The sequence below is a fragment of the Apodemus sylvaticus genome, chromosome 4, assembly GCF_947179515.1.
Source record: "Apodemus sylvaticus chromosome 4, mApoSyl1.1, whole genome shotgun sequence".
Lineage (NCBI taxonomy): Eukaryota > Metazoa > Chordata > Mammalia > Rodentia > Muridae > Apodemus > Apodemus sylvaticus.
Genome location: NC_067475.1, coordinates 84456015 through 84483723, shown reverse-complemented (window position 1 = coordinate 84483723; position 27709 = coordinate 84456015). Strand labels below are relative to the sequence as shown.

Genomic DNA, 27709 nt, shown 5'->3' with positions numbered 1-27709 from the left:
TGTATCACTGTGCTGCTACTCACGGGAATGCGGAAGACTTAAAGGAAACGTCAGACAAAAATAACCAGCGGAGGGTTCAGTAGGTGACCACAAACCTGACAGCAGAACTATCCAGGTTCAGAGACCACCGCACCACTCACTGCCTATGGGACTCTGACCATGCCACTTGCAGTGCACCTGAACCTCAATTTCTTTCCCTGCAAGGTAGGGCTAACCATTTAAACTTTGTCCTGAAGGTCTAGTTAGCATTTGTTGTTCTAAACTCTCTGTTTCCAGCATTTTATAACTATTCGTTCTGTTTAATTATCACAGTGCGAAGAACTGCATACAGTCAAGGAGGAAATGATTTTCAAGATGGCCTGTCTGTACGACACCATATAACACCCGGTGAGGAGTCACACAAGCCTCTTTAGCTATGATAGTTTCTGCTCATCATTGTGGGGATTTTACATCCTCTTCATTCAGACACTCTGGGGGCTGAGAAGTGAGACCTGAGATTACAGCTCAGCTCCTAGAGCGTTCCCCCACTTAAGACAAGACCATGGGCCAGCAGCACCGATGCTTCCTGCTTGCAGCTCACTGCAATACCTCTTTTAAAGTTCCTAACATCCTTGCATTGCTCCCATTTAAGGGAACAGAAACTTAGCAAAACTCTGTAACTTTCTTTGTTTTATAGAGCAGAGTGAGGGTTCCCCAGCTGCAAAGATAAAAGGGCTTCTCAGTCACACCAAGATGTTTCCTTCACAGGCTCAGACATTGTCTGGTCTCTCTTGCAGGTCTTTGAGATCACATTACCCAAAGATGTTCTCTCCTTTTCTTTAGAGAACTGGACTTTTAGTCTAGAAATCTGCTCAAAACATTCAAGGGAAGTTACTGAGACATGGCCAGGAAACCTGGAATTGCATGTGTGTGTTCCAATAATAAAACCAAGGGCCAACCAACAGGAAAACAGGTTTCCAAAGACCCAACTTTCCATTTGTTTCAAAAGTAAACCTCTGTTAACAAAATATGTCTTAGTGCCATGCGCAGAAAAAAAAAAGATCCCACCTTTTCTTTTAGTATCAAGAAACCATTGGACAATAATATGGCTTCAGATAAGTTGAAAAGGTTCAAAGGAGCTTCCAGCATGGCAAAGCTGGGACTCACCCGTGAGGGCTCTCAGGGCCAATTAATTTTTAGTCATGATTTCAAGGTTCCAGTTTAAAAGTTCATCCATTTATCTGCCTATCAGCTACTCCTGCCACTGGATAGATACAGTGAAGAGTGACCAACCAGTCACCAAACACTCTCTCAGACCCTCTCATGGGTAGTGGGATAAAGCAGGGCTTTAAATCTGTGAAGAGGGTTAGATTGGAGTAATAGATCAAAGAGATGAACCAAGCAAGCTCATCTCCGGTGCTCAAAGGCACTTCGAATGAAGTAGAATGTGAGGGTCTAGGTTTACCTTGCAGGGCCCATGAGGAGGAGGGTGGTCAGGGAGAAGTCCCCTCAGCTGGCCTCTTGGTTGAGACCTGAATGAGAACGAGCCTCTTTTGTGGGGCAGAAAGCGACCTAGACAGGGAAGCTGGACAACTCAAAGAGTCTTCAGTGAGCAAAGAGCAAGCGGGCAATTTAGGAAGGAGCCTGAAACCTGAAGCTGCAGTGTAGGTTCAGAGCAGGGGTTAAACATGTGTTGGCTTTAGAACCTGAATGCTTGGTGGAGAACCACCTACAGAAGGGACCAGTGGAGTGGGAGTGGCGTGGGCGTGGCGGTGGGAGTGGCAGTGGTGGTTTGGAGGACTCCTGATGCCTTTGCATTCGGTTGGAAAGAAGGCTCCAAAGTCTCAAGCCTGACCTCCCAAATGCTTAAAGGCACTTGAGTGATGAAAGGGAGGCAGAGATTATTTTAATAGCATCTCTGGTTACATACAACACATCTACTGCACAGAAAATCATTTGATTATTGTTTTGTCAGGGGTACAGGGTGGTGTGGCTGCTTAATTAGCAATGGTATGCATAGGCCACTCCAAACAAAACGGCATGTCACCGGGGTTTCTGGGGGAAGAGTATGCTGGGCTTTTGGTCTCTCTCTAACAGAGAACAATATCTAGGAAATTAATTCTTCCTTCTGGACGAAATGCAAAATTGCAAAAACCTTTTGCTACATATGGCTGGCCATTCTCAAGAGGGCAGACTCCTTTGGTGGAGCATACATTATTAGAGGCCATTTGTCAGTTTCTACCTATAACTATGGATAGCTGGGGCGGGGGGGGGGGGGGAGGGGGAAGCCTGTGACTATACAGGCTGAGGTGAATTGTCTTTAGGTTCGACCCCAAGCTACTTTGGAAGAGCTATCAGATCCCTGCACGGGGTGCTGGGCCTTAAGCCACAAGGTCCATCTGCACATAAATCATCATCATAAAATACGCTGGGAGGTATGATGGCGCTGGATGCCTAAAAAGGTCTGCAAGCTCCATCCATCGTCGTCATCACTGGTGGCAGAGGGGAGCGACAAGACGCTCGCACATCGCTAATTGTAGCGCAGCATAATAAAGCGTGCTATGTACCATGTGTGTCACAGATTTTTCGGGATTCCTGGAAGTTTTTTTCTCTTTTCTTTCTTTTTTTCCCAAGTTCCGCCTTCCCTGCTTTACAGCTGTGCATCAGCCTTTGACTCTGTCCTTCCGCTGGGGAGGGGGGATTCTCTCGCCAAACAGAGAACACAAGTTTGTCTCCTTAAAGTGACCATATAGCCTCCTTGGAGCCTTGGGCAAGCTCGCTGCAGGGGCTGTCCTGAGGAGAGAGAGAGAGAGAGAGAGAGAGAGAGAGAGAGAGAGAGAGAGAGAGAGAGAGAGAGAGAGAGAGAGAGAGAGAGAGTAGGGGTAAGCTGTTGGCCTTTCCCCCAACCCAGAACACGTTTGCACGCAAAGCCGGGCCAGACAACCCCATCAGCATCACGGTCCGGAGCTGCGTGTCCATACGGCTAGCTCTACAGAGCTGAGGCTCGCAGGTTGGAATTCACCCTGGTGCGAGCCGCATCACGCACGGGGAGGGGACTAAGGAGTAGGAGGCCCAGTCGGAGGGAGCGCCGCACAGTCCCCAGCGCCCGGAGACGCCAGGGGTGGGGTGGGTGGGGGGAGCGGCCTCCCTTGTAGCAGCCAGCAGCCCGAGCGGCCCCTCCCACCGTTCCTCCCGCCCCGCGCCCTCTCGGCCTCCCCGCCCTTACTCCACCCCCTTCCCTGCCGGATCCCCTTCCTCTCAGTATACGCGCTTTAAATAATTTCCTCCTTTTTGGCAAAAGAAATAATGCACCTGACTTTACCAGGGGGAAACAGCCAGCCGAGCAGAACAAGGAACAGATGTAAAAGGAATAGAAGAAGAGAGAAAAAGCGACGGGATTCGCTTAAAGACATCCAGAGGCTGGAGAGGTGGCCGCGGAGACAGAGGCAGCTAGAGCCGCCCCCGCCTGCGTGAGCTGCGGGCAGAGGACGTCTGCACCAGTTGCAGATGCCACCCTGGGAACTCCCGGGTCTTTTGGTTTGTTTGCCAAACAAAGTCTTTTCTTCTCTGGCTTAGATACTCAAGAGGCTCCTGGGCTGCTCTGCGATCCCAACACAAGCTGGCAGCTACCCGGAGCCTTCCTAAAGAGCTGGAGGAGAAATGAGCCCCGCTGGACGGATGATGGGTGAAGGGCGTCAGCTTGCGGGGTCACCCCGTGGGCGGCCCCGTGGCGCCGGGGCGCAGGGCTCCCTGCTCCGGCTTTTCCTACACGCCTGGCTGTGGGCAGCCTCGGGCTCGTCTGCCCAGGTGTTCAACCTCAGCCTCTCGGTAGACGAGGGGCTGCCCCCGGACACACTGGTGGGTGACATTCGCGCGGGGTTGCCAGCAGCGCAGCAGCAGGAAGGGAATGGCTTTTTTCTGTCGGAGGACTCGGATGACTCCCCGCTGCTGGACGACTTCCACGTGCACCCGGACACTGGCATCATCCGCACCGCACGGCGTCTGGACCGCGAGCGGCGGGACCACTACAGCTTCGTGGCCGCCACGCTGCTGGGAGAGGTGGTGCAGGTGGAGATCCGCGTCAACGACGTGAACGACCATTCGCCTCGCTTTCCCCGCGACTCTCTGCAGCTGGACGTGTCGGAACTTAGCCCGCCGGGGACAGCTTTCCGCCTGCCAGGCGCCCAGGACCCGGACGCGGGGCTATTCAGCATCCAGGGCTACACCTTGCTGCAAGCTTCCGACCTGCCCCAGGACCCCGCAGGACCCTTCTTCCAATTGCGCTACGGGACGCCGGGACTACGGGCGTCGCCTTCCCTGCCCGTGTCCTTATCACCCCTGGAACCCTTAGACTTGGTGCTGCTGCGCCGCTTGGACCGAGAGGCGGCGGCGGCGCACGAGCTGCACATTGAAGCGTGGGACGGTGGCAGCCCTCGGCGCACCGGCCTCCTGCACGTGCAGCTGCGTGTGTTGGATGAGAATGACAACCCGCCAGTTTTTGAGCAGGGCGAGTACCGCGCCACAGTACGTGAGGATGCCCAGCCGGGAGCTGAGGTTTGTCGCGTGCGTGCCACCGATCGCGACTTGGGGCCCAATGGCTTGGTACGCTACAGTATCCGGGAGCGGCAGGTGCCCGTGGCGGGCGCAGGTAGCGGGCCACTGGGGGATCCGGGCTATTTCTCGGTGGAGGAGCTGAGCGGCGTGGTGCGGGTGCAGAGACCTTTAGACCGAGAGGAACAGGCCTGGCACCAGCTGGTAGTCCAGGCCAGCGACGGGGGCGCCGAGCCAGAGGTAGCCACAGTGCGCGTGTCCATCGACGTGCTGGACGTGAATGACAACCCGCCTGCCATCCACCTGCTCTTCCTCACCGAGGGAGGCACGGCCCACGTCTCTGAGGGCGCTCGGCCCGGCGACTACGTGGCTCGAGTCTCGGTGTCCGATGCAGATGGTGATCCAGAGAATGAAGAGGAGGCTGCGGGGGTGCTTGGTGCACGCCTCCTTGGCGCAGGCAGCATCAAGTTGTCGTTGGAGGGTGGGAACGGAGCCTTTGCGCTGAGGCCGGGTGGTCCGCCTGGAGTATTTTTCCTGTGCATCGAGGGTCTCTTGGACAGGGAAAGACAAGAGCTATACGAGTTACGACTAGTGGCCACTGATGCAGGGTCCCCGCCATTGAGCACGGAAGAGACGCTGCTGCTCTGGGTATCTGACCTCAATGACCAGCCACCTGTCTTCAGCCAGGAGCATTACTGGACCTCGGTGTCTGAAGCAGCTGTCCCTGGCACCTCGGTGGTTTGGGTCAGCGCTGTGGATGCTGACCAGGCTGGCACCGATCACGCCAGGCTGCGATATGCGCTAGTCGAACTTTCGGATCCATGCGAGTCTGAGGCTCTGTCACCCAAGGCAGAGTGTGTGCCATCCTTCAGCATCAATCCCGACAACGGTTTGATCAGCACTCTCCGGCCTCTAGACAGAGAGGTCCAGGACACAGTGGAGCTGAGAGTGGTGGCCCAGGACCTTGGAGAGCCGCCACTTTCTGCCACCTGTCTAGTGACCATTACTGTGGATGACGTGAATGATAATGAGCCCGTTTTCCGGAGGCAGGTGTATAATGTCACCCTCGCTGAGCATACCGCTGTTGGGCACTGCTTTCTGCAGGTGAGGATATCAGGTCTCTGGGCTCAGCTCAAGGCCTGGGGTATATAGTGAGGATGGAAATCTGTCTGGGATAATGCGACACGGTTGCTTGTGCCCTGGTTGCAGAAGCAAAGATACCTTCTGTAGACCCTCCAGCGAGAGGCAAGCTCATCATCTAATCTCCAAAGCTTTGTGTCATGTCTTGGTCCTGTGATCTCTAAGGTCCTTATCCAACACTGTCCATGTTTTCTTGGAATTTTCTTCTGGGGCTCCAGTTTCCTTCACATTAGACTGCTCCCAAAGTCTAACTTTTGGGAGGCACTGTCCATTGTCCCCAAACAGATTTCAGGCCTCAGGCACCGTCTTGCACTTTTGAGAACGTTATATGATGCCTCAGGACTCAGGGTAGCCTTCTCTTTTTCAAACATTGAAACCCTTTTGAATGACCACCTCCAGAGTCCCTCTTAAGCTCTTTCCCACCTGCTTTGGGAGTTTACCAAGGTTATTGATGACTTCAAGTCATTGTAGCTACCACGTGTGGGGGCTGAGAGCTTCGGGTGAGGACTTCAGTGCTGGAGGAGAGGAGACTCATGCAGTCCACCGTGGTCATCCTGGGGCCTTTGCTGTTGACTTGGACATGTTTTTGAGAGTTCTTGGGATCTCTCCTGAACTGTCAGAATGCTATGCTCTGCCCTTCAGGCTCTCCCTCTTTACACTTACCCGATGTTCAATAAGCAAATTTCCAGGATTGACTTAAATCACTCCAGGATAAATGGAAGAAATAAGGAGGTCAAAGTTGTCTGACTGCTGGATTTACTTCAGGCTTTAATTAGTATCCGAGTCTGTGTAGATTTCAGACCCCTGCTCGGTTCTCCCTGCTTTACAGTTAGAATGCCCAGGCTTTTATAAAGTACGTCCCTGATAACCTTTAGGTAAGTGAGGTGCTTCTTTACTGTAAAAATGGGTTTTCAGGGTTGCTTATATCTTTTTTAGCTTTGTAGTTAACAGTACTATTATCCCTTCTCTAGCTTCTGGAAATGTGGGTCATGACTACATGGGGATAGTATGACAGAATATGGGGACTGTCAAAAGTGTGGCAACATAAAGGGTGCCTACATTCCCGAGACCAAAATGAATTCACAATGAAACTTAAATGGAGTCAGAGGGATTCCTGGTTCCCCTCGTCAGTGTTGCATCATGTGACGTCACTGCAGTCTTGCTTCTGAACACACAGCTTGTGCTCTTGTACTGCACATGTTTGCAGACTACATAGCACTAGTGAATGTTGCCAGACATACCTGTTCTCAGTCTGATACTCTTATTTGTGGTGTTTACTTTTTATCTTTATTAATTTTTACTATATATAGGAACATTTGCCTGTATAATATATACCTATTCAATATATATTTATCAAACATATATTAATAAATATGAATACATATATCTTATATAATATACCATTATATAATTATTGTTTAACAAAGATTCGGGGTCTGTTGTAGCCATAGTTAGCTTTGAACTTCCTATGTAACTTTCCACCTCCCAAGTTGTGGAACTATGGGCTCTTATAAACATACTGCTTTAACTATAGAAAACAGATACTTTTAATATTTCCCCACTGTTATTCTTTAATATATAGACAAATTAATATATCATTGTATTGTTTTGCATTAGAATATTTAATTTTAAAAAATTGCTGTCTGAGTTGTTGACTTACATTACAACTTTTCAATGAATTTTGACTTGGGCTTAGCAGAAAATTTACAATAATTTCTAGAATGGTTGTCTTAGTTAGACTTTTACTGCTGTGAACTGACACCATGACCAAGGCAACTCTTATAAGGACAACATTTATTTGGGCCTCGTTTACAGGTTCAGAGGTTCAGTCCATTATTGTCAACGGAAGAGCATGGCAGCACCCAGGCAGGCATGGTGCAGGAGGAACTGGGAGTTCTACATCTTCATTTGAAGGCTGTTAGTGGAAGATTGACTTCTAGGCAGCTAGGATGAAAGTCTTAAAGCCCACATCCATAGTGACACACCTCCAACAAGGCCACACCTCCAAATAGTGCCACTCCCTGGGCCAAGTATATTCAAACCATGACAATGGTCTTAAATATACATCTGCATTAAAAAAAAAGATTTATTTATTTTATGTGAGTCACTGTCACTGTCTTTAGACACACCAGAAGAGAGCATCAGATCCTATTACAGATGGTTATGAGCCACCTTGTGGTTGCTGGGAATTGAACTCAGGACCTCTAGAAGAGCAGTCGGTGCTCTTAACTGCTGAGCCATCTCTCCAGCCCCTGCATTTTGTACTGTGTGTTTATATTAAGCTATATTCTCAGCACTTGTAATTTTGATTACAAGATCAAAATGTGGATCAGTTCTGAAAAATGCTGAAAATATTTGACATCCTGTAGAATCAAGCATTCAGCCAAGAACTAATTCTCTGTGTAGCATTAAACAAGTACACCCATTGTATTAATGTGCAAATTTGGTTTTGATTTTAATGCATATTAAAATTATCTGCCAAACAATTACCATAAAATAAATTTATGAGTTATTATCGATAGATGTTTAACTTCCATACCTATTTATATACACAGAAGCCCAGGGTGATATAAAGATGTCACGTGTGGTGCAGGAGTTTCTGCTGTAGATGATCACCAGCTCTCACTTATCCAGAGGAGGCTTGAAAAGCAGGCATTCTGCACTGCTGACATGAACAAGTCCACAAGCGTTAATGGCTAACACCACCAAAGAGTGTTTCATCTTTTAACCAGAGTCTGATGTCATAAACGATAGAGGTGGTCATCTTCTTAAGGTGGAAGAAACCTTGACAGTGATTTGTATTAATTCCACCAATTATCCAGAGATCAGCCACGTAGACTTAGGAATTCTGCAGAAGAGGCTGGGACATGGAGGGGGCCATAGATGCCCAGTGTCCAGAGATGGTCCCATCAGATTTGAACTATGACGTCATGATAGAGCAATGTCTAGATAGGGTAATTTCCAAGACTGCTTCTACTTGGGAGGCTTGATCATCTTGCCATGATATTAATAAAATACGCTTCATTTGCAGGGGACAAGATGGGTTCACTGTGATAGTTTTGATTAGAACATATCTGTAGAGTTGCTTCTAAGATGGAAGGAATTCTGCCACCAGGGATAGCGCTATCCCCTCCCATCTCCACGTGTCCTGGATCCTTTATGGAGGCCCATCTGGGCTCAAGCTGCATTTTTGATGGTTTCCCAGCTTTCCCAGTGCTGCTAGAGACAGTGGGAAATTGTGCTGACTGGAGATTCAGGGAATTCCAGGGATCTGTCCAGCCATTGAAGAGTGGTAGAGACCCTCTACCTTAGACTCTGGCGGCTTCTCCTCAGTGGCTGTGTGAACTTTTCTAGGCCACTTGCTGCCACTGTTCCCTGGATTCCAGGGTGTTTTCTTTCTGTGTTTTTATTTTCCTTTTCTTCCTTTTCCTCACCCACTCCCTTTTCATTATTCCTTTCAGTTGTTAAGTATAGACACTGCACAGTCTAGAACTCACTATCTGCCTCAGACTTTCACATAGTAGGATTAAAACTGGGTCCACGTAACCCTTTCTCTCTTTAAGTTGCTTATCTCGAGTATTTTGTTACAGTAAAGGAGAGCTGTGGGCTCTCTGAGGCAGCACTTGCCTCAATGCCTGCATTCCTTTCTCCATACCTCCTCTGTATGGAAAGCCCTTCTTAACAACCTACTACCCAGAGTTCCTGTCGGTGTCTCAGTGTTGTCCTGGTCCAGACTGAGGCTCCTCAGACCTTCCCATTGGTCGCTTCTTTATTGTGAGAAATTTTTATGTGATCTGAGGTGTATAGTTATATAAGTAGACAAGTTAAACATCTACTGATAATGCATTATAAAATAATTGATCAGTATACATATACTTTTATTAATTAAAGAAAAAGCATATTTGCGTAATAAGGAGATGAATGTGCTTGGTTCATTTTATGTAAAGAATTAACTTGGGTGCATATTTAATATCGCAGTATGTGGAATAGCCTCTGTTTTTCAGAGTTGATCCATAGTTTAGTCTTAGAATAATCATTGCCGAGAATACTTCATAGCATAAATAATGGAGCACAAGATGGCAGAAGCATGTTTGGGCTAGTTAAGAAATTCTTAATCTCAAGCCAAAACCCATCGAATGTGAAAATCAAGTCAGCAACTTAGTCAGCAGATTTTAACATTAAGCATTCTGACCCAAAACAATGCGATCTGTTCGTGCTAAGGAATGACTGGAGGAGCATATCCACAGTCTTTGTTTTCTGTAATTAAAACATTATGCTTCTATAAGACTAGACAACTTCGTATGAACAGCAACATGCCCTGCTAGCACACAATAGTCTGGAATCAGAGCTGAAGTGTTTCAGGCAGGGTTTGTGGCTGCTGCCTGGGGTCTGCACACACCACCACAGCTGCAGTGCCCTTGCCCTTGCGACGTGGGCGATGGCTGCCACAAACTCCCTGGACTCATTACATGTTGGATTTTCACTTAACTTTTGGTGGTTGCTGTACATTTAGAAACCTTTTACTTTTTTTTCCCTGTATTTCCCTAATTTTTGGAAATTTTTATTAATTATTTTTATACACTCCATATTTTATTCCCCACCCCACCAACCCCTGTCCACCCTCTGACTGTTCCACATTCCATACCTCCTCCCCTCCCTGTCTTCACATGGATGACCCTACCCCCCACCCAACCTGACCTCTAAACTCCCTGGGGCCTCCAGTCTCTTGAAGATTAGATGCATCATCTCTGAATGAACACAGACCCAGCAATTCTCTACTGTATGTGTATTGGAGGCCTCATATCGGCTGGTATATGCTGCCTGTTTGGTGGTCCCAGGGGTCCAGATTAATTGAGATTGTTGGTCTTCCTACAGGGCCACCCTCAGCTTCATTCAACCTTCCCTAATTCAACAGCAAGGGTCAGCTGCTTCTGTCCATTGGTTGGGTGCAAATGCCTGCATCTGACTCTTTCAGCTGCTTGTTGGATCTTACATAGTGCTGTCATGCTAGGTCCCTTTTTGTGAGGGCTCCATAGCCTCAGTTATAGTGTCAGGCCTTGGGACCTCCCCTTGAGCTGGATCCCACTCTGAGCCACTGGACCTTCTCTTCCTCAGGCTTCTCTCCATCTCCATCCCTGTAATTCTTTCAGACGGGAACACTTATGGGTCAGAGCTATGACTGTGGGATGCCCCCCTCTCCCTCAGTTGAAGCCCTGTCTTCCTGCTGGAGCTGGGCTCTATATGTTGTTCCCCCCTCTCCCTACTCTCAGGCATTTCATCTAAGGCCCCTCCCTTTTAGTCCTGTGATTCTTCCACCTCCCAGGTCCCTGGTGCATTCTGGAGGGTCCCCCAACCTCCTATCTCCTGAAGTTACCCATTTCCATTCTTTCTGCTGCCCCCCCCCCAGGGCTTCAGTCCTATTCCCTCCCTCAATGTCAGACCAGGTTCCCTTCTCCACCCCCTAGTCCCCTGCCCCCTCCACTTTCCCTCCCAGGTCCCTCCCTCTCTGCCTACTTGTGATTGCTTTCTTCTCCCCTGGGACTGGGGTGTCCTCACTTGGGCCCTTCAGCTTGTTGACCTTTTTGAGTTCTGTGGACTGTATCTTGGGTATTATGTACTTTTTTTTTTTTGGCTAATATCCACTTATTGGTGAGTACATACCATTCATGTCCTTTTGGGTCTGAGTTACCTCACTCAGGATGATATTTTCTAGTTCCATGCATTTGCCTGCAAAACTCAGGATGTCCTTGTTCTTAACAGCTGAGTAGTATTCCGTTGAGTAAATGAGCCACATTTTTTCTATCCATTCTTCTGTGGTGGGACATCTAGGTTGTTTCCAGCCTCTGGCTATCACAAATAAGGTTGCTAGAAACATAGTGGAACACCTGTTCCTGCGGCATGGTGGGGGCATCTTTTGGGTATATTCCCAAGAGTGGTATGGCTGGGTCTTCAGGGAGATATATTTCCAATTTTCTGAGGAAACTCCAATTGATTTCCAGAGTGGTTGTACCAGTTTGCAATCCCACCAGCAATGGAGGAGTGTTCCTCTTTCTCCATATCTTCTCCAACATGTGTTGCCACCTGAGGTTTTGATCTTAGCTATTCTGATTGGTATAAAGTGGAATCTCAGGGTCATTTTGATTTGCATTTCTCTGATCACTAAGGACTTTGAACATTTCCTTAGATGCTTCTCAGCCATTTGAGATTCCTCAGTTGTGAAATCTTGGTTCAGTTCTATAGCCCATTTTTTTATTGTGTTGTTTGTTTGTTTGTTTGTTTGTTTTTTGGTGATTAGCTTCTTGAGTTCTTTATAAATTTTGGATATTAGCCCTCTATTGGATGTGGGGTTAGTAAAGATTTTTTCCCATTCTGTAGGTTGCCGATTTGTCTTATTCACTATGTCCTTTGCCTTACAGAAGCTTTCCAGTTTCATGAGATCGCATTTATCAATTCTTGATCATAGAGCATGAGCCATTGGAGTTCTGTTTAGGAAATTTCCCCCTGTGCCAATGAGTTTGAGGCTCTTTCCCACTATCTCTTCTATTAGCTTCATGTATCTGGTTTTATGTTGAGGTCCTTGATCCACTTGGACTTGAGCTTTGTGCAAGGTGACAAATATGGGTCTATTTTCATTTTTCTACATAAACAGCCAGTTAGACCAGCCCCATTTATTGAAGATGCTTTCTTTTTTCCATTGTATGTTTTTGGCTTCTTTGTCAAAGATCAAGTGTCCATAAGTGTGTGATTTTATTTCTGGCTCTTCAATTCTATTCCATTGATCAAGATGTCTGTTTCTGGTCCAATACCATGCAATTTTTATCACTATTGCTCTGTAGTAAAGCTTGAGGTCAGGGATGGTGATTCCCCCAGCTGTTATTTTGTTGTTAAGAATTGTTTTTGCTATTCTGTTGTTGTTGGTTTTTTTTTTTTTTTTTTTGCCTTTCTAGATGGATTTGAGAATTGCTCTTTCCATGTCTATGAAGAATTGTGTTGGGATTTTGATGGGGATTGTATTGAATCTGGAGATTGCCTTTGGTAGGATGGCCAGATGTTAATTCTTCCAATCCATGAACAAGGGAGATCTCTCCATTTTCTGAGCTCGTCTTCAATTTCTTTCTTGAGAGACTTGAAGTTATTATCGTATAGATCTTTCACTTGTTTGGTTAGAGTTACCCCAAGATAATTTATGTTATTTGTGGCTATTGTGAAGGGAGTTGTTTCTTTATCAGCCTGTTTGTCATTTGTATAAAGGAAGGCTACTGATTTATTTGAATTAATTTTATATCTGGCCACCTTGCTGAAGTTGTTTATCAGCTGGAGAAGTTCTCTGGTAGAACTTTTTGGGGTCCCTTAGCTATACTATCATATAATCTGCAAATAGTGATACCTTTATTTCATTGTTGTTAATTTGTATCCCCCCCCATCTCTTTTTTGTTGTCATTGTTCTAACTAGCCAATGCCATTGTTCGAGTACTACATTGAATAGTTATGGGTAGAGTGGGCATCCTTGTCTCATCCCCGATTTCAGTGCCATAGCCTCAATTATGTCTCTATTTAATTTGATATTGGCTGTTGGATTTCAATAAATTGCTTTTATTATGTTTAGGTATGGGCCTTGAATTCCTGATATCTCCAATACTTTTAACATGAAGGGGTGTTGTATTTTGTCAAATGCTTTTTCTGCATCTAAAAATCATGTGATTTTTCTTTGAGTTTGTTTATATAGTGGATTACATTAATGCATTTTTGCATATTAAACCAACCTTGCATCCTTGGGATGAAGCCTACTTGATAATGGTGAATGACAAAATCTTCTTTTACCAAATATTTTGTGACCCTCACACTGAATTATGGGACTGTGTAGAACTGTGATACACAGTAAAAAGCTGTAAAAAGCTGTGGTTTTGACAGAGAGGGATTCATTTCATGACATCCAGTTTCTGGCATCACCAAGTTCAGGCATCTAACCAGAGAATATTTTTTTTCCTTAGGTTACCAACCCCAAAACTTCAGCCTTAAAAAAAACAGGACTCCCTCTGCTGTAATATGAGCTGTGCTCATGGCCTCTACTTACAACCAGTTCTTAAAACAGTATTAACAACAGCTTTCATACCAGCATAATATAAGTATGGGCACAAAAATATTCCTTTATAGCCCCACAAGACTCAGGAGAATTCATCCACTAACTCATTTATTTAATCCAATAGTGCGATGGTTTGTATATGCCTGGCAGTGGCACTATCAGGAGGTGTGGTCTTGTTGGAGTAGGTGTGGCCTTGTTAGAGGAAATGTGTCATTGTGGGCAGTGGGCTTTGAGCCACTCTTCCCAGCCATGTGGGAGCCAGTCTTCTGGCTTCCTTTGGATGAAGATGTAGAACTCTCAGATTCTCCAGCACCATATCTGCCTGGATGCTGCCATGCACCCACCTGGATAATAATGGACTGAACCTCTGAACCTGTAAGCCAGCCCCAATTAAATGTTGTCCCTTATAAGAGTTGCCTTGGTTGTGATCACAGCCACTGAATAAAGGACAGCAGATGAATATTTACCGAGTAGTACCGGATACATGGCAGAACAGTTCCTGGTGCTGGGGCATAGCTGTGAGTGCAATGGTCAGGTCTAGCAGGGCGTGAGGCCCATTGTTCTGTCTCTCTTCCCCATCAGCCTCCTGAGTGGATGGCATCTGGCCTCTCCTTGGTGCCCACTTCTGCCTGGTCTGACCTTCCTCTGCCACTGTGCTAAACTCTGCTTACCACATCCAATGGGCTCTTCAGCCTTATGACCTCACTACCCCTGGAGCACTCTGAACTCGTGCCTGCCTTCTTCCCCTTTTCTGGATGCATCTGCCCCTGCACACTCCAGAGAGTAGAGACTTTCCTGAAGTTCTGTCTTCCTTCGCCCTCTTTTTAAATTTACCTTCTCTTGTCTTCAATATCCCAGAAGCCCCCTTTCCCCACCCAAGGATCAACCTCTCTTATAAGCTTCTGAGTCATGGTTGTTTGTGTGTGTGTGTGTGTGTGTGTGTGTGTGTGTGTGTGTGTGTGTGTGTGTGAGAGAGAGAGAGAGAGAGAGAGAGAGAGAGAGAGAGAGAGAGAGATCTGACTGGTACACATCTCTACTGCATGTATTTGACATCACAGACATAACATTTCCCGATTTAAATGTATTCCCTTTCCCCTTCCCTCCCTTCCCTTCCCTCCCCATCCCCTCCCCTCCCCTCCCCTCCCCTTCCCTTTTCATTTCCTTTATCCCCTCTCCCTTACTTACTTTAGAACTCATGTCTACTCAAGTGCTTTTGTTAAAAATCAGGCAAAAGCAAAATAAAAAGAACATGAAAAAATTCTTTCCTCAATATCCTCTGAAGCAGTGGCTCTCAGCCTTCCTAATACTGCGACTCTTTAACGCAGTTCCTCATGTTGTGGTGACCCCCAACCATGGAATTATTTTCATTGCTACTTCTTGCTGTGATTTTGCTGCTGTTATGAGTTGTAGTGTAAATATTTGATATGCAGGACGGTCTTGGGTGACCCCTGGTGAAAGTGTCTTTTGACACCCAGAGGGGTCGTGATCCACAGGTCTTAGAGTGCCAGTGCTCTAAGACCACACAGCATCTTCTAAATTCCTTCTCTGCAGCAACAGGCTTTATTTTTTTGCAAATTCTTTTTCATTCCTGTACCCTCTCCATAGAGGCCTCCATGCACTTGGTGTGTGTTAGTGTCTTTGTGATTGCTGTGAGCTGGAGGTCATCATCCTGTGCATCGGTCACATTAGAAGGATAGAGAGCCAAGCCGAGACCTGGGAGTCAATATATTGAGGGCCAAAGCTCGTTTTTATTTTGCACACCATGGCTGTTTACATCTCACAGTGTCCTTGGAGAAGCCTGTTTAGGAGGGGTGCTTGGACAGCGCCCACTCAGGATGAGTTCTGCCACCTGAGGAACCATGGGAAATGAGAAGACTCGAGTGTGGCTCTCCTGCGCAGCTGGAAAAGGCCAGGCCGCTGGGCTGGCTGTTACCCTGCCTCTCCTTCATGTTTTCTTTGACAACTGTTTCCTTTGAACTAATCTAAGTCTTTAGTAACGCTGAGAAGCACTGCGTGTGCTCTCTGTGTGTGCTAGCTTTGCTTCTGTTGTGCTCTGGTGCTGAGCGTCACCCTGGGAGCTGGCATGATGAAAGGGAAGATTGTTCACCAGCTTTGCAAGTGCCAGGGCCTGAGAAGTGATCCTGGCTGGGGTTAGTAAGGAGCTGAACAAGGGTGGCCGGAGGAACAGTATGGAGGCCTTGTACCAAGAGGCTGTGCCAACTGCAGAAATGAGAGAGTTAATGAGGAATGTGTTTTCTGAAGTCTCAGGACCACTTTGACTGCCCCCAGATCTGACCACAATGCTTGGTAAGACCTTCAGAACTTCTCCTACGTGTCCTCTGTCCTTTCTATCTGTTGCCATCACCCTGGCTCTGACTCCCATTACTCTTTGTGTACTGTTATTTGTTCAGTGGTGTGTGCGCTCACGTGCGCGCACATGTGTGTGTGTGTTGCAGCTGTTCCCATGCATGAGTAAAAACAATGGATTCTATGTACCTTGATGGAATCCAGCTTACTGGCCTTCGAGTCATCTGTACTTTCTCATGTTCTTTATCTAACACACTAGAGAACCGTGCTGGAGCTGCACAGCACAAGCAGTCGTGCAGGAGGGTGGTGGCTAGCCACGGGTCTCCCTCCTTACCGTGTGTATTTGTCGAGTCATCTGTACTTTCTCATGTTCTTTATCTAACACACTAGAGAACCGTGCTGGAGCTGCACAGCACAAGCAGTCGTGCAGGAGGGTGGTGGCTAGCCACGGGTCTCCCTCCTTACCGTGTGTATTTGTCTGGCACATGGATCAGTTTTATTGTACAGTTTGTTCCATCGTTGGTTCCTCAGGGTTTGTGGCCTGCTTTGCACTGCTTGCTCTGTATTCTTTGTCTCCGTCTCCTTGACGCTGATGACACTCTCATTGTTGACCACACACACCTTTACCCAGTGTATACCCAGTGTATACCCAGTGTACCACCTTTGATGTTTATATTTCTATTACTGCATAGGTTTGAGTTGTTTTGGATTAAGTTTGAGTTGTTTGAGATGTTTCCATGAGAACCACATATGCTTATGTTCAAGATATGTCTATGTTACATGCTATCATCTTCTCTGGTTTTCTGGCCTATACATCTTAGCATCATAGCTACTGGGTTGGGGCCCTGGCTTTTCTTGAGGACCGGTTTTAGGCGCTCTGGATGAACTTGATAGCGTTCTTCTTCCTTCCTCTCCCGCTTACTAACCATGACCTTTGCTGCTCATGGGATGTGATTACATACACTTTAGTACGCACTAAAAGGGGACGTGTAATGTAGAATCTGTGGGCTCTCTGGCTACATGGCTTGGTCGTCTATGCTCTGGGATTAAAGGTGAATGACAAGTCATGACAGTGTTCACGGAAGTGAAGATTGTGATGAGATACCATACAGGGAGAGAAAATATGGGCGCTGGGGTCGAAGTACCTGGGTCTGCTCTCTGGTCTACTCACCAGCCATCTAGTTTTGGGGGGTGAACTTCATTTCCTTACTGACCAAATATGGAGAGCAATAGCATCAATCTACTTGTTTTGTGGATGATGAACCAATACATACATACTTAGATTATTCTTGACTCAGAGGAAGTACATAATGCATGATATATACATAGGTATACTGTGTGTGTGTGTGTATGTGTGTGTGCGCTCTCGCACGCGAGCATGCGCACACGCGCATGCACACGCGCATACGCACACATGCAGGCATGTGAGGAAGCACTGCTGAATGAATGCTCAGCATGCGTGTGGTGGTCCGAGGGCAGCTTTGCAGTTCTCCTATCTTGTTTTGAGGCACAGTCTCTCTTGCCCGTGCTCCTGCCCTGCATACTGGTTCACAAGACTTCATCTGACTCTCCTGTGTCCACCTTACATTTCACAGTCAAGCTCTGAAATTATAGATGTGGGCCATTGCATATGACTTTTTTCTTTTTTTTTCTTTTCTATATTCTTTGTTTACATTCCAAATGATTTTCCTTTTCCTGGTTCCCTCCTCCTGCTAAGTCCCATAAGTTCTCTCTGCCAGTTCCCCAATCACTCTCCTCTTTCCTGATAATTCCCTACATTGCTGCATCAAGCCTTTCTAGGATCAGGGCCCTCTCCTTCCTTCTTCTTGGGAATGATTTGATACGTAGGTTGTGTTTTGGGTATTTGGAGCTTTTGGGCTAATATCCACTTATCAGTGACTGCATTCCATGTGTGTTCTTTTGTGAATGAGTTACCTCACTTAGTATGATATTTTCCAGTTCTAACCATTTGCCTATGAATTTCATGAATTCATTGTTTTTAATTGCTGAGTAGTATTTCATTGTGCAAATACACCACATTTTCTGTATCCATTCCTCCATTGAGGGACATCTGGGTTCTTTCCAGCTTCTGGCTATTATTAATAATGCTGCTATGAACATAGTGGAGCATGTGTCCTTATTGCATGCCGGGGAATCCTCTGGGTATATGCCCAGGAGTGGTATAGCAGGGTCCTTCAGAAGTGTCATGCCCAGTTTTCTGAGGAACTGCCAGACTGATTTCCAGAGTGGTTGTACCAGCTTGTAATCCCACCAGCAGTGGAGGAGTGTTCCTCTTTCTCCACATCCTCGCCAACACCTGCTGTCTCTGAGTTTTTAACCTTAGCCATTCTGACTGGTGTGAAATCAAATCTCAGGGTTGTTTTGATTTGCATTTCCCTAATGACTAATGAAGTTGAACATTTCTTAAGGTGTTCTCAGCCATTCGAAATTCTTCAGGTGAAAATTCTTTGTTTAGCTCTGTACCCCATTTTTTAATAGGGTTATTTGGTTTTCTGGGGTCTAACTTCCTGAATTCTTTATATATATATTGGATATTAGCCCTCTGTCGGATGTAGGGTTGGTAAAGATCTTTTCCCAATTTGTTGGTTGCCATTTTGTCCTTTTGATGGCATATGACTTTTTATATGGGTTCCAGGATTGAACTCAGGTCATCAGGCTTGCATAGCTAGTGAGACCTTATGAGCCATAACCTAGGCTCAGCATCTTACATTGATATTGATAAGTAGTAATAAAGTATACTTTTTGAAATGAAGAAACTTGATGAGACTAAAATTATTTTTTTTAAAACAATCTGAAACAGCAAAAAACAATGCTAATCAAAACTGTTGCTCTTTGCATGGAAAGACGGAAAAGGAGCAAGTGTAAGGCGTGCTTTGGGCTTTCAGTGGCTCCGTGCGCTGTGACAATGGCTGCCGAAATGTTTCTTCCGTCAGAACTCTGTCATCTCTCTTTATACACATTCTCACCAGTGCTAAGGAAGCTGAAGAAACCTCTCAGTAGGGCTTTCCAGAAGAACAGAAGCTGACGCTCTCAGAGAGGGACAGAGCCAGGTTATGTAAATGCGGAGGGCGAGGGCGGCCTTGGTGTGGTGGGTCCCAGGTCCTTAGGTCCCTGATTTGAGAGTTGTCCTAGACAACCTAGGTTAAGAGGACTGCTAGCACCAAGCCACTGTCAGGGAGGAGTCACAGCACGATTCTGGCCTACAGAGGGTCTCAGTCTTTGTTCTTCTTCCCAGCCGGGGCTCGTTGGTCCTTGTATTGAGATGAACTTTACCTAGAGTCATAGCCTCAGATGCCACTTCTGACTCTGCCATTTACAATCTTGGCTACCTTTCTGGCCACCATCCTTCATCTACAGAACTTTGTGATTTTGTTTATCACATTGATATAAAAGGATAGGAGAGACTTGATATTTTTCTGGGAGAAAGTGACATGTTTAGAATTAGAAAACTTAGAGGTGAGGCAGCAATTCGCAGGTCTTCCATTATAGTATGCACATTTTACTGATAGTCTGGTAAGTTCTTCCCACTGTGGCTGAAGCCCTGTGTGTGTGTGTCTGTGTGTGTGTGTGTAAAAATGTATGGTGCTTTCCTAGGGACAGCCATCTCCAAAGAGAGTCACTTAGAAAGGCTTTGGAAAGTTGTGATCAGTAAGATTTTATTCTCTGAGAATTGAAATCTGACAATAAATTAACTTCATTAACCACTAAACACCTAATGGGACCCTTGCCTTATAAATTAAAAATGAGCAGTGGAAGAAATAGTTTACATTTTCATAGCACATCAGGGAAATTAGCTAGATCATATATACAAATACATAAATATATGAATTTTTCAAAAAATACTGGTCTATTTGAATCTTACTGAGTTAAAACCTTGATAGAAAAGGAACATGTGAGTGGGGGGCCAGAAAAGGGGAAATCATTTGAAATGTAAATAAAAAATATATTGAATAAAAAAAGAAAAGGAACATGTGCCCTTTCATTTTCAAAGGGAAATGGAAGAGGAGAGGATGAAGAGAGAGGAGGGGAGGGGAGGTGGGGGTGGAGAGAGGGAGGAGAAACTCTGGTCATGATGTAATCCATGAGAGAATAAGTTAATAATAAATAAAAAGGAGCATGTCGAGAATGAAAGTAGATCAGTGGGCTTTGTCACAAACATGAGGGCATCTATTTAGTGCCTGGGACTCAGCAGCTGGAAAGGAGCCTGGTCTTGGCAGAGAAGCCATGAGATGCAGCCTTTTGAAGAAATTTGATGTTAGGTTAGCTAGCCTACCTAAAATGGGCTTTATCATGGCATTTTCACACACATATATGTATATATACATATATGTGTATATATGTATATGTGTATGTGCATACACACATATGTATGTATGTATATATATGTATATATATGGTAGTTCTAGTTTTCAGTTCTCTCTCTCTCTCTCTCTCTATATATATATATAATTGAATTTTGCCCATATTTGGTCCCCATTAACCTTGTCTCCTTGTCCTCTCTGTATCCTTCTATATGTATATGTATGTTATGTATAGCTATGTGTATGTTCACATATTTGGTAGATTTTACATATGAGAAAAATGAGGGTTGATATTTTGCCTCACCCCACTCTGTTTTTTACCACTTCCTCCTTTAAGATCTCCTCAAAGATTCACTTCTACCCTTATGCCTCGTGTTTGTATATAAAAACAAATATATGTATTTTTGTGCATTTAAATCTGGAGTTCACAAATGAGGGAACATGGTTAACATGATCATCAGTTTTCCTGCGAATGACATGACTTCACTTTTTTATATGGCTGAATAAAACTCTGCTGTGTGAATATTTATCACATCATCTTTTCATCTATTGTTAGGGTCTAGGCGTCTCACATCTCTTGGCTACGGTGAATAGTAGGGCAATTAGCACAGATGTAAATATCTTTGGCACAGATGGCTTAGATTCCTTCTGGTATAGACCCAGAGATGGGTTATCTAGCTTATATGACAGCGCTAGTTTTCAGTTCTTGCACTATTGCTATAGGAATCCATAGTGCTGTATCAGCTGACATTTCTGCCAGCAGTGGCCACAGCCTTGCCAGCATTTGCTGTTTCCATGGAGACAGCCATCCTGAATGGGGTGAGATGGAAGCTCTGTTCTCATTTGCCCATGTCTAAGGATATTGATTGTTTTTCCCAAAATTTATTGATCTTTCCTTTAAAAACAATTAAATTGGGACTGATTTTGTGCCTGCACCATACTGCTTTTGTCTCTGTGGCTCTGTAGTATATTTTGAGAGGAGGTGCTGCGATATGTCCAGCCTGGATCTCTGTGCTACACTAAATTGGCTCTTCAGGATTTTTTCACGTTCTATGTGGAGTGTTTGGTTTTTTTCAAGTTCTATGAAGAATGCTCTTAGGATCTTCATAGTAATTGTGCTGAATCTGTAGATCACATTTATGCCCTCAGTGTTTTAAAGTTTTCACCATACAGGTCTTTTCCTATGAATGGGAGTTTTTTTTTCTTGATTTCTTACTTGGTCAGTGTGTTACTGCTCTATAAAAAAGCTACTGAATTTTAATGTTGATTTTGGATCCTGCTACTTTCCTCAAAGTTTATCAGATCTAAGAGGAAAAAAGAGAAACAAAGTATTAAAAATTGCATAAGCAAATTTATATAACTGCAGGAAGGGAAACAAAAAAGAAATCCATGAATATTCCCTTTCCAAAGAAGAAGGAAGAAGAGGAGGAAGAGAAGGAAGGAAGGAAGGGGAGATCAGGTGGTAAATACCTTTAATCTCAGCACTCAGCAGTGTTAGGTAGAGCTCAGAGTTTGAGGCCAGACTGATATACTAAGTGAGACTTGGTCTGCAAAAGAAGATGAAGAAGAAAATTAAGGAGGAGGGAAGGAGGAGCAGGTAAAGTAGGGAGAGGAGGAAGAGAGGGGAGAGGAGAAAGAGGGAAAGGAGGAGGAAGAAGAGGAGAAAGAGGAGGAAAAGGAAGAGAAGGAGAAAGAGAAGATGAAGAAGATAAGAGGAAGAGAAGGAGAAGAAGTAGTAGAAGTAGTAGACGTAGAAGTAGAAAAAGAAGTAGAAGAGGTAGAAGAAGAAATAGAAGAAATAAAGAAGTAGTAGTAGTAGTTAGAAGAAGAAGTAGTAGTAGAAGAAGAAGAGGAAGAGGAAAAGGAAGAGGAAAAAACAATTCTCTAAAAGTACTGTAAAAAAAAAAAGTAATGGGAACCATAAGGAGAAAATGTTGTTGCCATGGTGGGACTTCCTTCTTGGTCCTCTAAAACTGGTTGTGCCAGGTAAATGCAGGGTGGGGGTCAACTGGACTTGTAGATTCCTGTAATTCCTGTGACTTATACTGGCTCTGAGTCTGTATTGAACAAAGGTTAGCTAGCCTGCTCTGCTCTTTTCTCTTCAGTATCTTCTAAACATGAAGCTGATCTGTGGGGAGGTCGGCTGCTCTCTTTCACAGGCTCCCTGCTTCCCCTTTCCTCACAAGGTCCTATGGAGCTGGCAGTGTGGTGTCTTTGCACTGAGTCATCTCTCTTCCTCTGTCAATGCCCTTCCTCTATGTAGTACTTTGAATAATAGCTCCCATAGACTTCTGCTTGGTCCCTAGTAGGTAGAACTATTTGGGAAGGATTAGGAGGTGTGGCCTTGTTGGAAGAAGTATGTCACTGACTTTAAGGTTTCCAAAGCCCATGGTATTCTCTGCCCTCCTTCCTCCTACTTTCAGATATATGTATAAGCTCTCAGCTGCTGCTCTTTATCATGCCTACTGCCATGCTACCTGCTATGATGATCATGAAGTTACCCTTGAAATTATAAGCTCACAATAAACCCTTCTATAAGATGCCTTGGTCACAGTCTCTTAACAGCGATTTAAAAGAAACTAAGTCACACTTTCTCCTATGTCATGGATTATTCTTTCTTATTCCTCCTATGTTTCACTACCTTTCTATGGTGGCAACATTTATCCACCACCATCTTACCTAGAAGCCTGTATCCTGGAAGTAGTTTTGGAGAAATGGGAGGTCAGAGCCCAGGAAGAGGTGCTGTACTTGCCCACATTTTATTTTGTATTCTGCTGGAAGCAATTGGAAGACATGGCAGATTTCTGAGTTCAGACTGGCATCCATAAAGGAAGGTTTGGGATAGATTTTTGTTGAAGAGTGAAGAAGAGAAGAAGAAGAAGAAGAAGAAGAAGAAGAAGAAGAAGAAGAAGAAGAAGAAGAGAAGAAGAAGAAGAAGAAGAAGAGGAGGAGGAGGAGGAGGAGGAGGAGGAGGAGGAGGAGGAGGAGGAGGAGGAGGAGGAGGAGGAGGAGGAGGAGGAGGAGGAGGAGGAGGAGGAGAAGAAGAGGAGGAGGAGGAGGAGGAGGAGGAGGAGGAGGAGGAGGAGGAGGAGGAGGAGGAGGAGGAGGAAGGAGGAGGAGGAGGAAGGAGGAGGAGGAGGAGGAGGAGGAGGAGGAGGAGAAGGAGGAGAAGGAGAAGAAGAAGAAGAAGAAGAAGAAGAAGAAGAAGAAGAAGAAGAAGAAGAAGAAGAAGAAGAAGAAGAAGAAGAAGAAGAAGAAGAAGAAGAAGAAGAAGAAGCAGCAGCAGCATTCAGGCTAGCTAAGTAGGGAAGGGCCTGAAGGAGGCCATTAGCATAGTGTAATCCTGAGAGGCATTTGAGGAGAGCTCTGTGAGACTGCATACAATGGAAGAAAGGCAGTGGTGGAAAGAGTAAAAGAAGAGTAAAAGAGTAAAAGAAGAGGAAAGAGAAACAAAAGTTCTGGGAGAGGATTTCTTGTTCCCCCTGAGCTGTGTTTTCCTTGGCCAGGAGTCCAGGAAAAGATACCACGAGGCTCTTTAGAGATTCAGAGTACAGTCCAACAGTCAGAAGAAGGCTGGAGACACAGATGTCATATACATGGAGGTGAAGATTAAAGCTGTGAACAAGCTTATGAAGGAAATGAGAGAGGAGATGGGGCCAAGGATGTAGGCCGGGAGCAGAATCTTCCTACTCCTGATGGTTGAAGGCAGAGCTTCAAAATGCTAAGGCCATTTGCTTGTTCTCCCGAGTCTTACAGACTGTGGGCAGATATTTGACAAACCCCTCTGCCCGCCCTGAAAGCAATAAAACCCATTATCTGCCTCTGCTAGTTTCTTCCTGTCATCTTCCCTGTTTTTAGACCTTGCCAGTCCCCACTTACACTGACAACACTGGTCATCTTGATCAATCTTTTGCCTCCATGATAACTCTTGTCATGCAGGTAAGCTGGTGTCTCATTCCCTCAAATGATCCAGTTTTGTTATGCTTATTCTTGCTTCTATTTCATGAATTGTGTTTCCCAAAGATCATGGGTTCTAGTTTAACCCTGAATGATCTAAAGCTTCTTTACTTCTTAAATCTCAATCAACCTCAGTCTCTGATTACTGTCTTTCAGTTTCCTTAGTCGTTGAGTTTGTTTTGTTTTTCAAAGCAGGGTCTTGCTATGTAGCCATGGGGCCTGGAATTTAATATGAGAACCAGACTGGTTTCTACCACATCATGGTTTGGTCTTCCTCTCTCAGTGTGTGCCCTTAGACCCAGCTGGATTTTATTTAAAAACAAATATTTGTGTGTGTGTGTTTGTGTGTGTGTGTTTGTGTGTATGTGTGTTGTGGAATGTGACATCAGGCTTATTTTTGGAGTCATAGGACAACTTTCCAGAGTTGGTGCTTTCTTTCCACTGTGGTATCTGAGGATCAGACTCAGGTCTTCAGGCTTTGCATGACCTGTGATGTTACGTGCCAAGCCATCTCACTGGGCCTAGGTTTATGTTTTGAATTTAGATTTCCTTAGTCTACTTTTTATCTCTTTTTCACATAGTCCCCTTCTCTAACTGGGACTCCTCAGTTCACCAAATTAACTTTTGTGCTTTATTGTCTGTCTGTATGCCACAGATACTGGACCAGTCTAGCTATATACTAGATATATTATGATTCTGGATAAACTGCCCCCACCACCTGGGTGCTGTGGAGGACTGCTGGGGTAATCTCAAGAGACCTATTGATTCGACTGTAACTGTGTGCTGCCAAGTGGGGTCTCAACTCTGTTGGCCAATTCTCTTGTGTTCACTTCAGCCTTTCTCATAAAGCCTCTGTCTTTCAGCATAATATCTTGTTCTTTGTACAGCTGATCACATGGCCTACTAAGTAGAGCCCTGCAGATGGAAACTTACTTATGTTAATCTCTGCACTGTCCAGTCCATGAGGGTTATGTGGTTTGTGTCCATACGACCAAATCCACCCAAATTCAGACTACACATTTCATTTTTCCTGTTTACTCTGACATGACTTCTTCATTACATCTTTTTCCTCTATTTTTTTTTTGCCTCTACCTCCATTTATGTTTCTTCTTGTTGGCATGTAAAATGCATCTCCTAGGTTTGAAAGTATTTACAGATTAAGTTTGTGGATATTTCCCCGTTGTCTCAGCTGCTATCCTCGGTGTCTTGTGGTGACAGGTACTTTCTTGTTGCCCTCTCCCCTCTTTTGTTTTCTAATTGACTCTGATATAGACCTAGCACCCTGGTATAGTCTGTGAGCAGGAATGTCTTCATTCACATAGGCTGGAGTCAAGAAGCTGGGAAGAAGATGTTGTTGCTAAACTGTAAGAAAGATGTATAAGAGGTAATATACGGAGCCATGGTAGTGCATGCCTGGAATCCCAGCACTTCAAAGATGGAGGTATGAGCATCAGCAGTTTGAGGACAGCCTGAGCTACATGTGACCCTGTCTTAAAAACAAAAGCAAACAGACTGAAATAATAGATATAGGAATGATTATTGCTTATTTCTTAATGTTACATTTGTAGTTGATAGGAGTCCTTTGGTTTATTAATGTATATGATAAAGTTTGAGCCCATTGAAATAGCGTGTTCTATTGAGCAGAAGAAAATACCTTCTTCTTGATTATTGCTTGAATAACTTTGCTACTTTAAAAATTCAGTGTAGTAAAAATTCAAGCTACAATGCTGTCCTGTCTACACACCAGAACAGTGTCTTCTAATTTTTTTCTTAAAAGCCCAGGTTGTTAAATTCATTGTAGGTTTTACCAATTTCCTGTCAGCATGCATCACTCAGCCAGCCTACTGATGAAGTGTGTGAAAGCTTTTAGGTAAGGTAGAGGACAAAGAGCTTTGCTACTTCCTATTACTTCCATGTGTCCTTGCTTTGGAAGGAAGAAGAAGAGTATTCTAGTGAGCCAAAGCTTGGACTGTGGAGCCAGACAGATGTGAACTTGGACTTACACTTCAGCTCCTCCACTTAGTAGCTAGCTCTGGAGCAAGCTCCTGAGCTTTGTGAGCCTCAGTTTTTAAATTCATAAAACAGGGCCGGTACTAGGATCTACCTTGTAGGATTAGTGTGTGGTTAAGTGTGATGATGCTTGGGCAGTTTATGGAGAAGCTTCTGACCACGGGGAAACTCAAGAAGAAGGTCATCATGTCCAGTTTCAATTGAGCTTTAGTTACATGATGTGAGAAGAGAGAGCAGAAGAAAGAAAAGCAATTCTTTTAAAAAGCCCTAATGGCTAGTTATGCAGAGGCTAATGACACAGTCTCGTCCCCTATTTGGGGATTCAGTCCCAAATGTAGTTAGACTCTTATCTTAAATAGTTAGACAGAAACTTTTAGGGCTAACATGATTCTCTTGGTTTAAAGTAAAGCCTTGGTGGATCCCATGGCCTCTCTGGTAATATTTGAGTGTCAATCCTTTTAAAAAGTCCTGATGGCTACTTAGGTAAAACTGGTTAATGACACAATCCTGTCCCTCACTTGATCCTTCTCTATCTGTTATCTGGACACTTCTCTGATTTTCCAAAGTCAAGGACATTTCCGAAGAAAGCGGTACCTTTCTTAACCTCACAGCTCTTCCTTTGCTGATATGAAAGTGAAGCTACAGAGAAGGAAACTCTTTGGTACCCTAGGATTGTGGTCAGTTGTGTCATTACCCTTTTATTAGCTATTCTGAAAAATGCTTCCTTCCCAAGCAGGGGTCAAAATGAGGTAAAGGGAAGAGGTGCTTTGGGTTTCCCTTTAAAGAAACATGATATCATTAATAATATCAGTCATAAGTCTTCTCATCCAACGTTTGTTAGTGTATAAGATTGGGAGCATGAAATTAAAGTTGGAATAAAGAATGGCATTTACTGTAAGGGATCGAGCATCTGAACAAATGACATGGATCCAAACTCATTTGAATTCCTTCTTACAGAAGTCTAACAACAACAAACAAATTCCAAACAAATCATTTTATACTTAAAATGAGGTAACTTTAAAAATGTTATCATGATGAAATATCAATACAACATTTTCAGGAGTGTTTCTACATGTTGTATATCATACTTGATATTTTGGACTCTATCTACAAAGTATGCTTTCTTTGTAGGAAATGAAACTTGGCCTTTCTACCTTTAAATGACTACAATCTTTCTTAGTAGTGTAGTATTTGCATTGATGATATTAGTGACTGACATCAGACAGGATCTGCAGATGAGAGAGGGTGGGCCATCTATGGGATGCTTTGAGGATATGTGTGTGGCAAAAGCAGGAAAGACTGATAAAGTGGCTTTGTTCTCATGAAGATAGTGATGAGGGAAGATCAGAGTACACTCTAG

At 44.7% G+C, this 27709-nt stretch overlaps 1 protein-coding gene across 1 annotated transcript in view; it reads left to right on the top strand.

The window, feature by feature from the left end:
• Positions 1–3227: 3227 nt before the first annotated feature.
• Dchs2 (dachsous cadherin-related 2) overlaps positions 3228–27709 on the top strand; it is a 222381-nt gene continuing 197899 nt past the window's right edge. The window contains exon 1 of the mRNA XM_052180297.1: positions 3228–5634. Within this exon, the coding sequence (XP_052036257.1) occupies positions 3640–5634 (1995 nt within the window). The 5' untranslated portion in view covers positions 3228–3639. The remainder of the gene's footprint in view (positions 5635–27709) is intronic.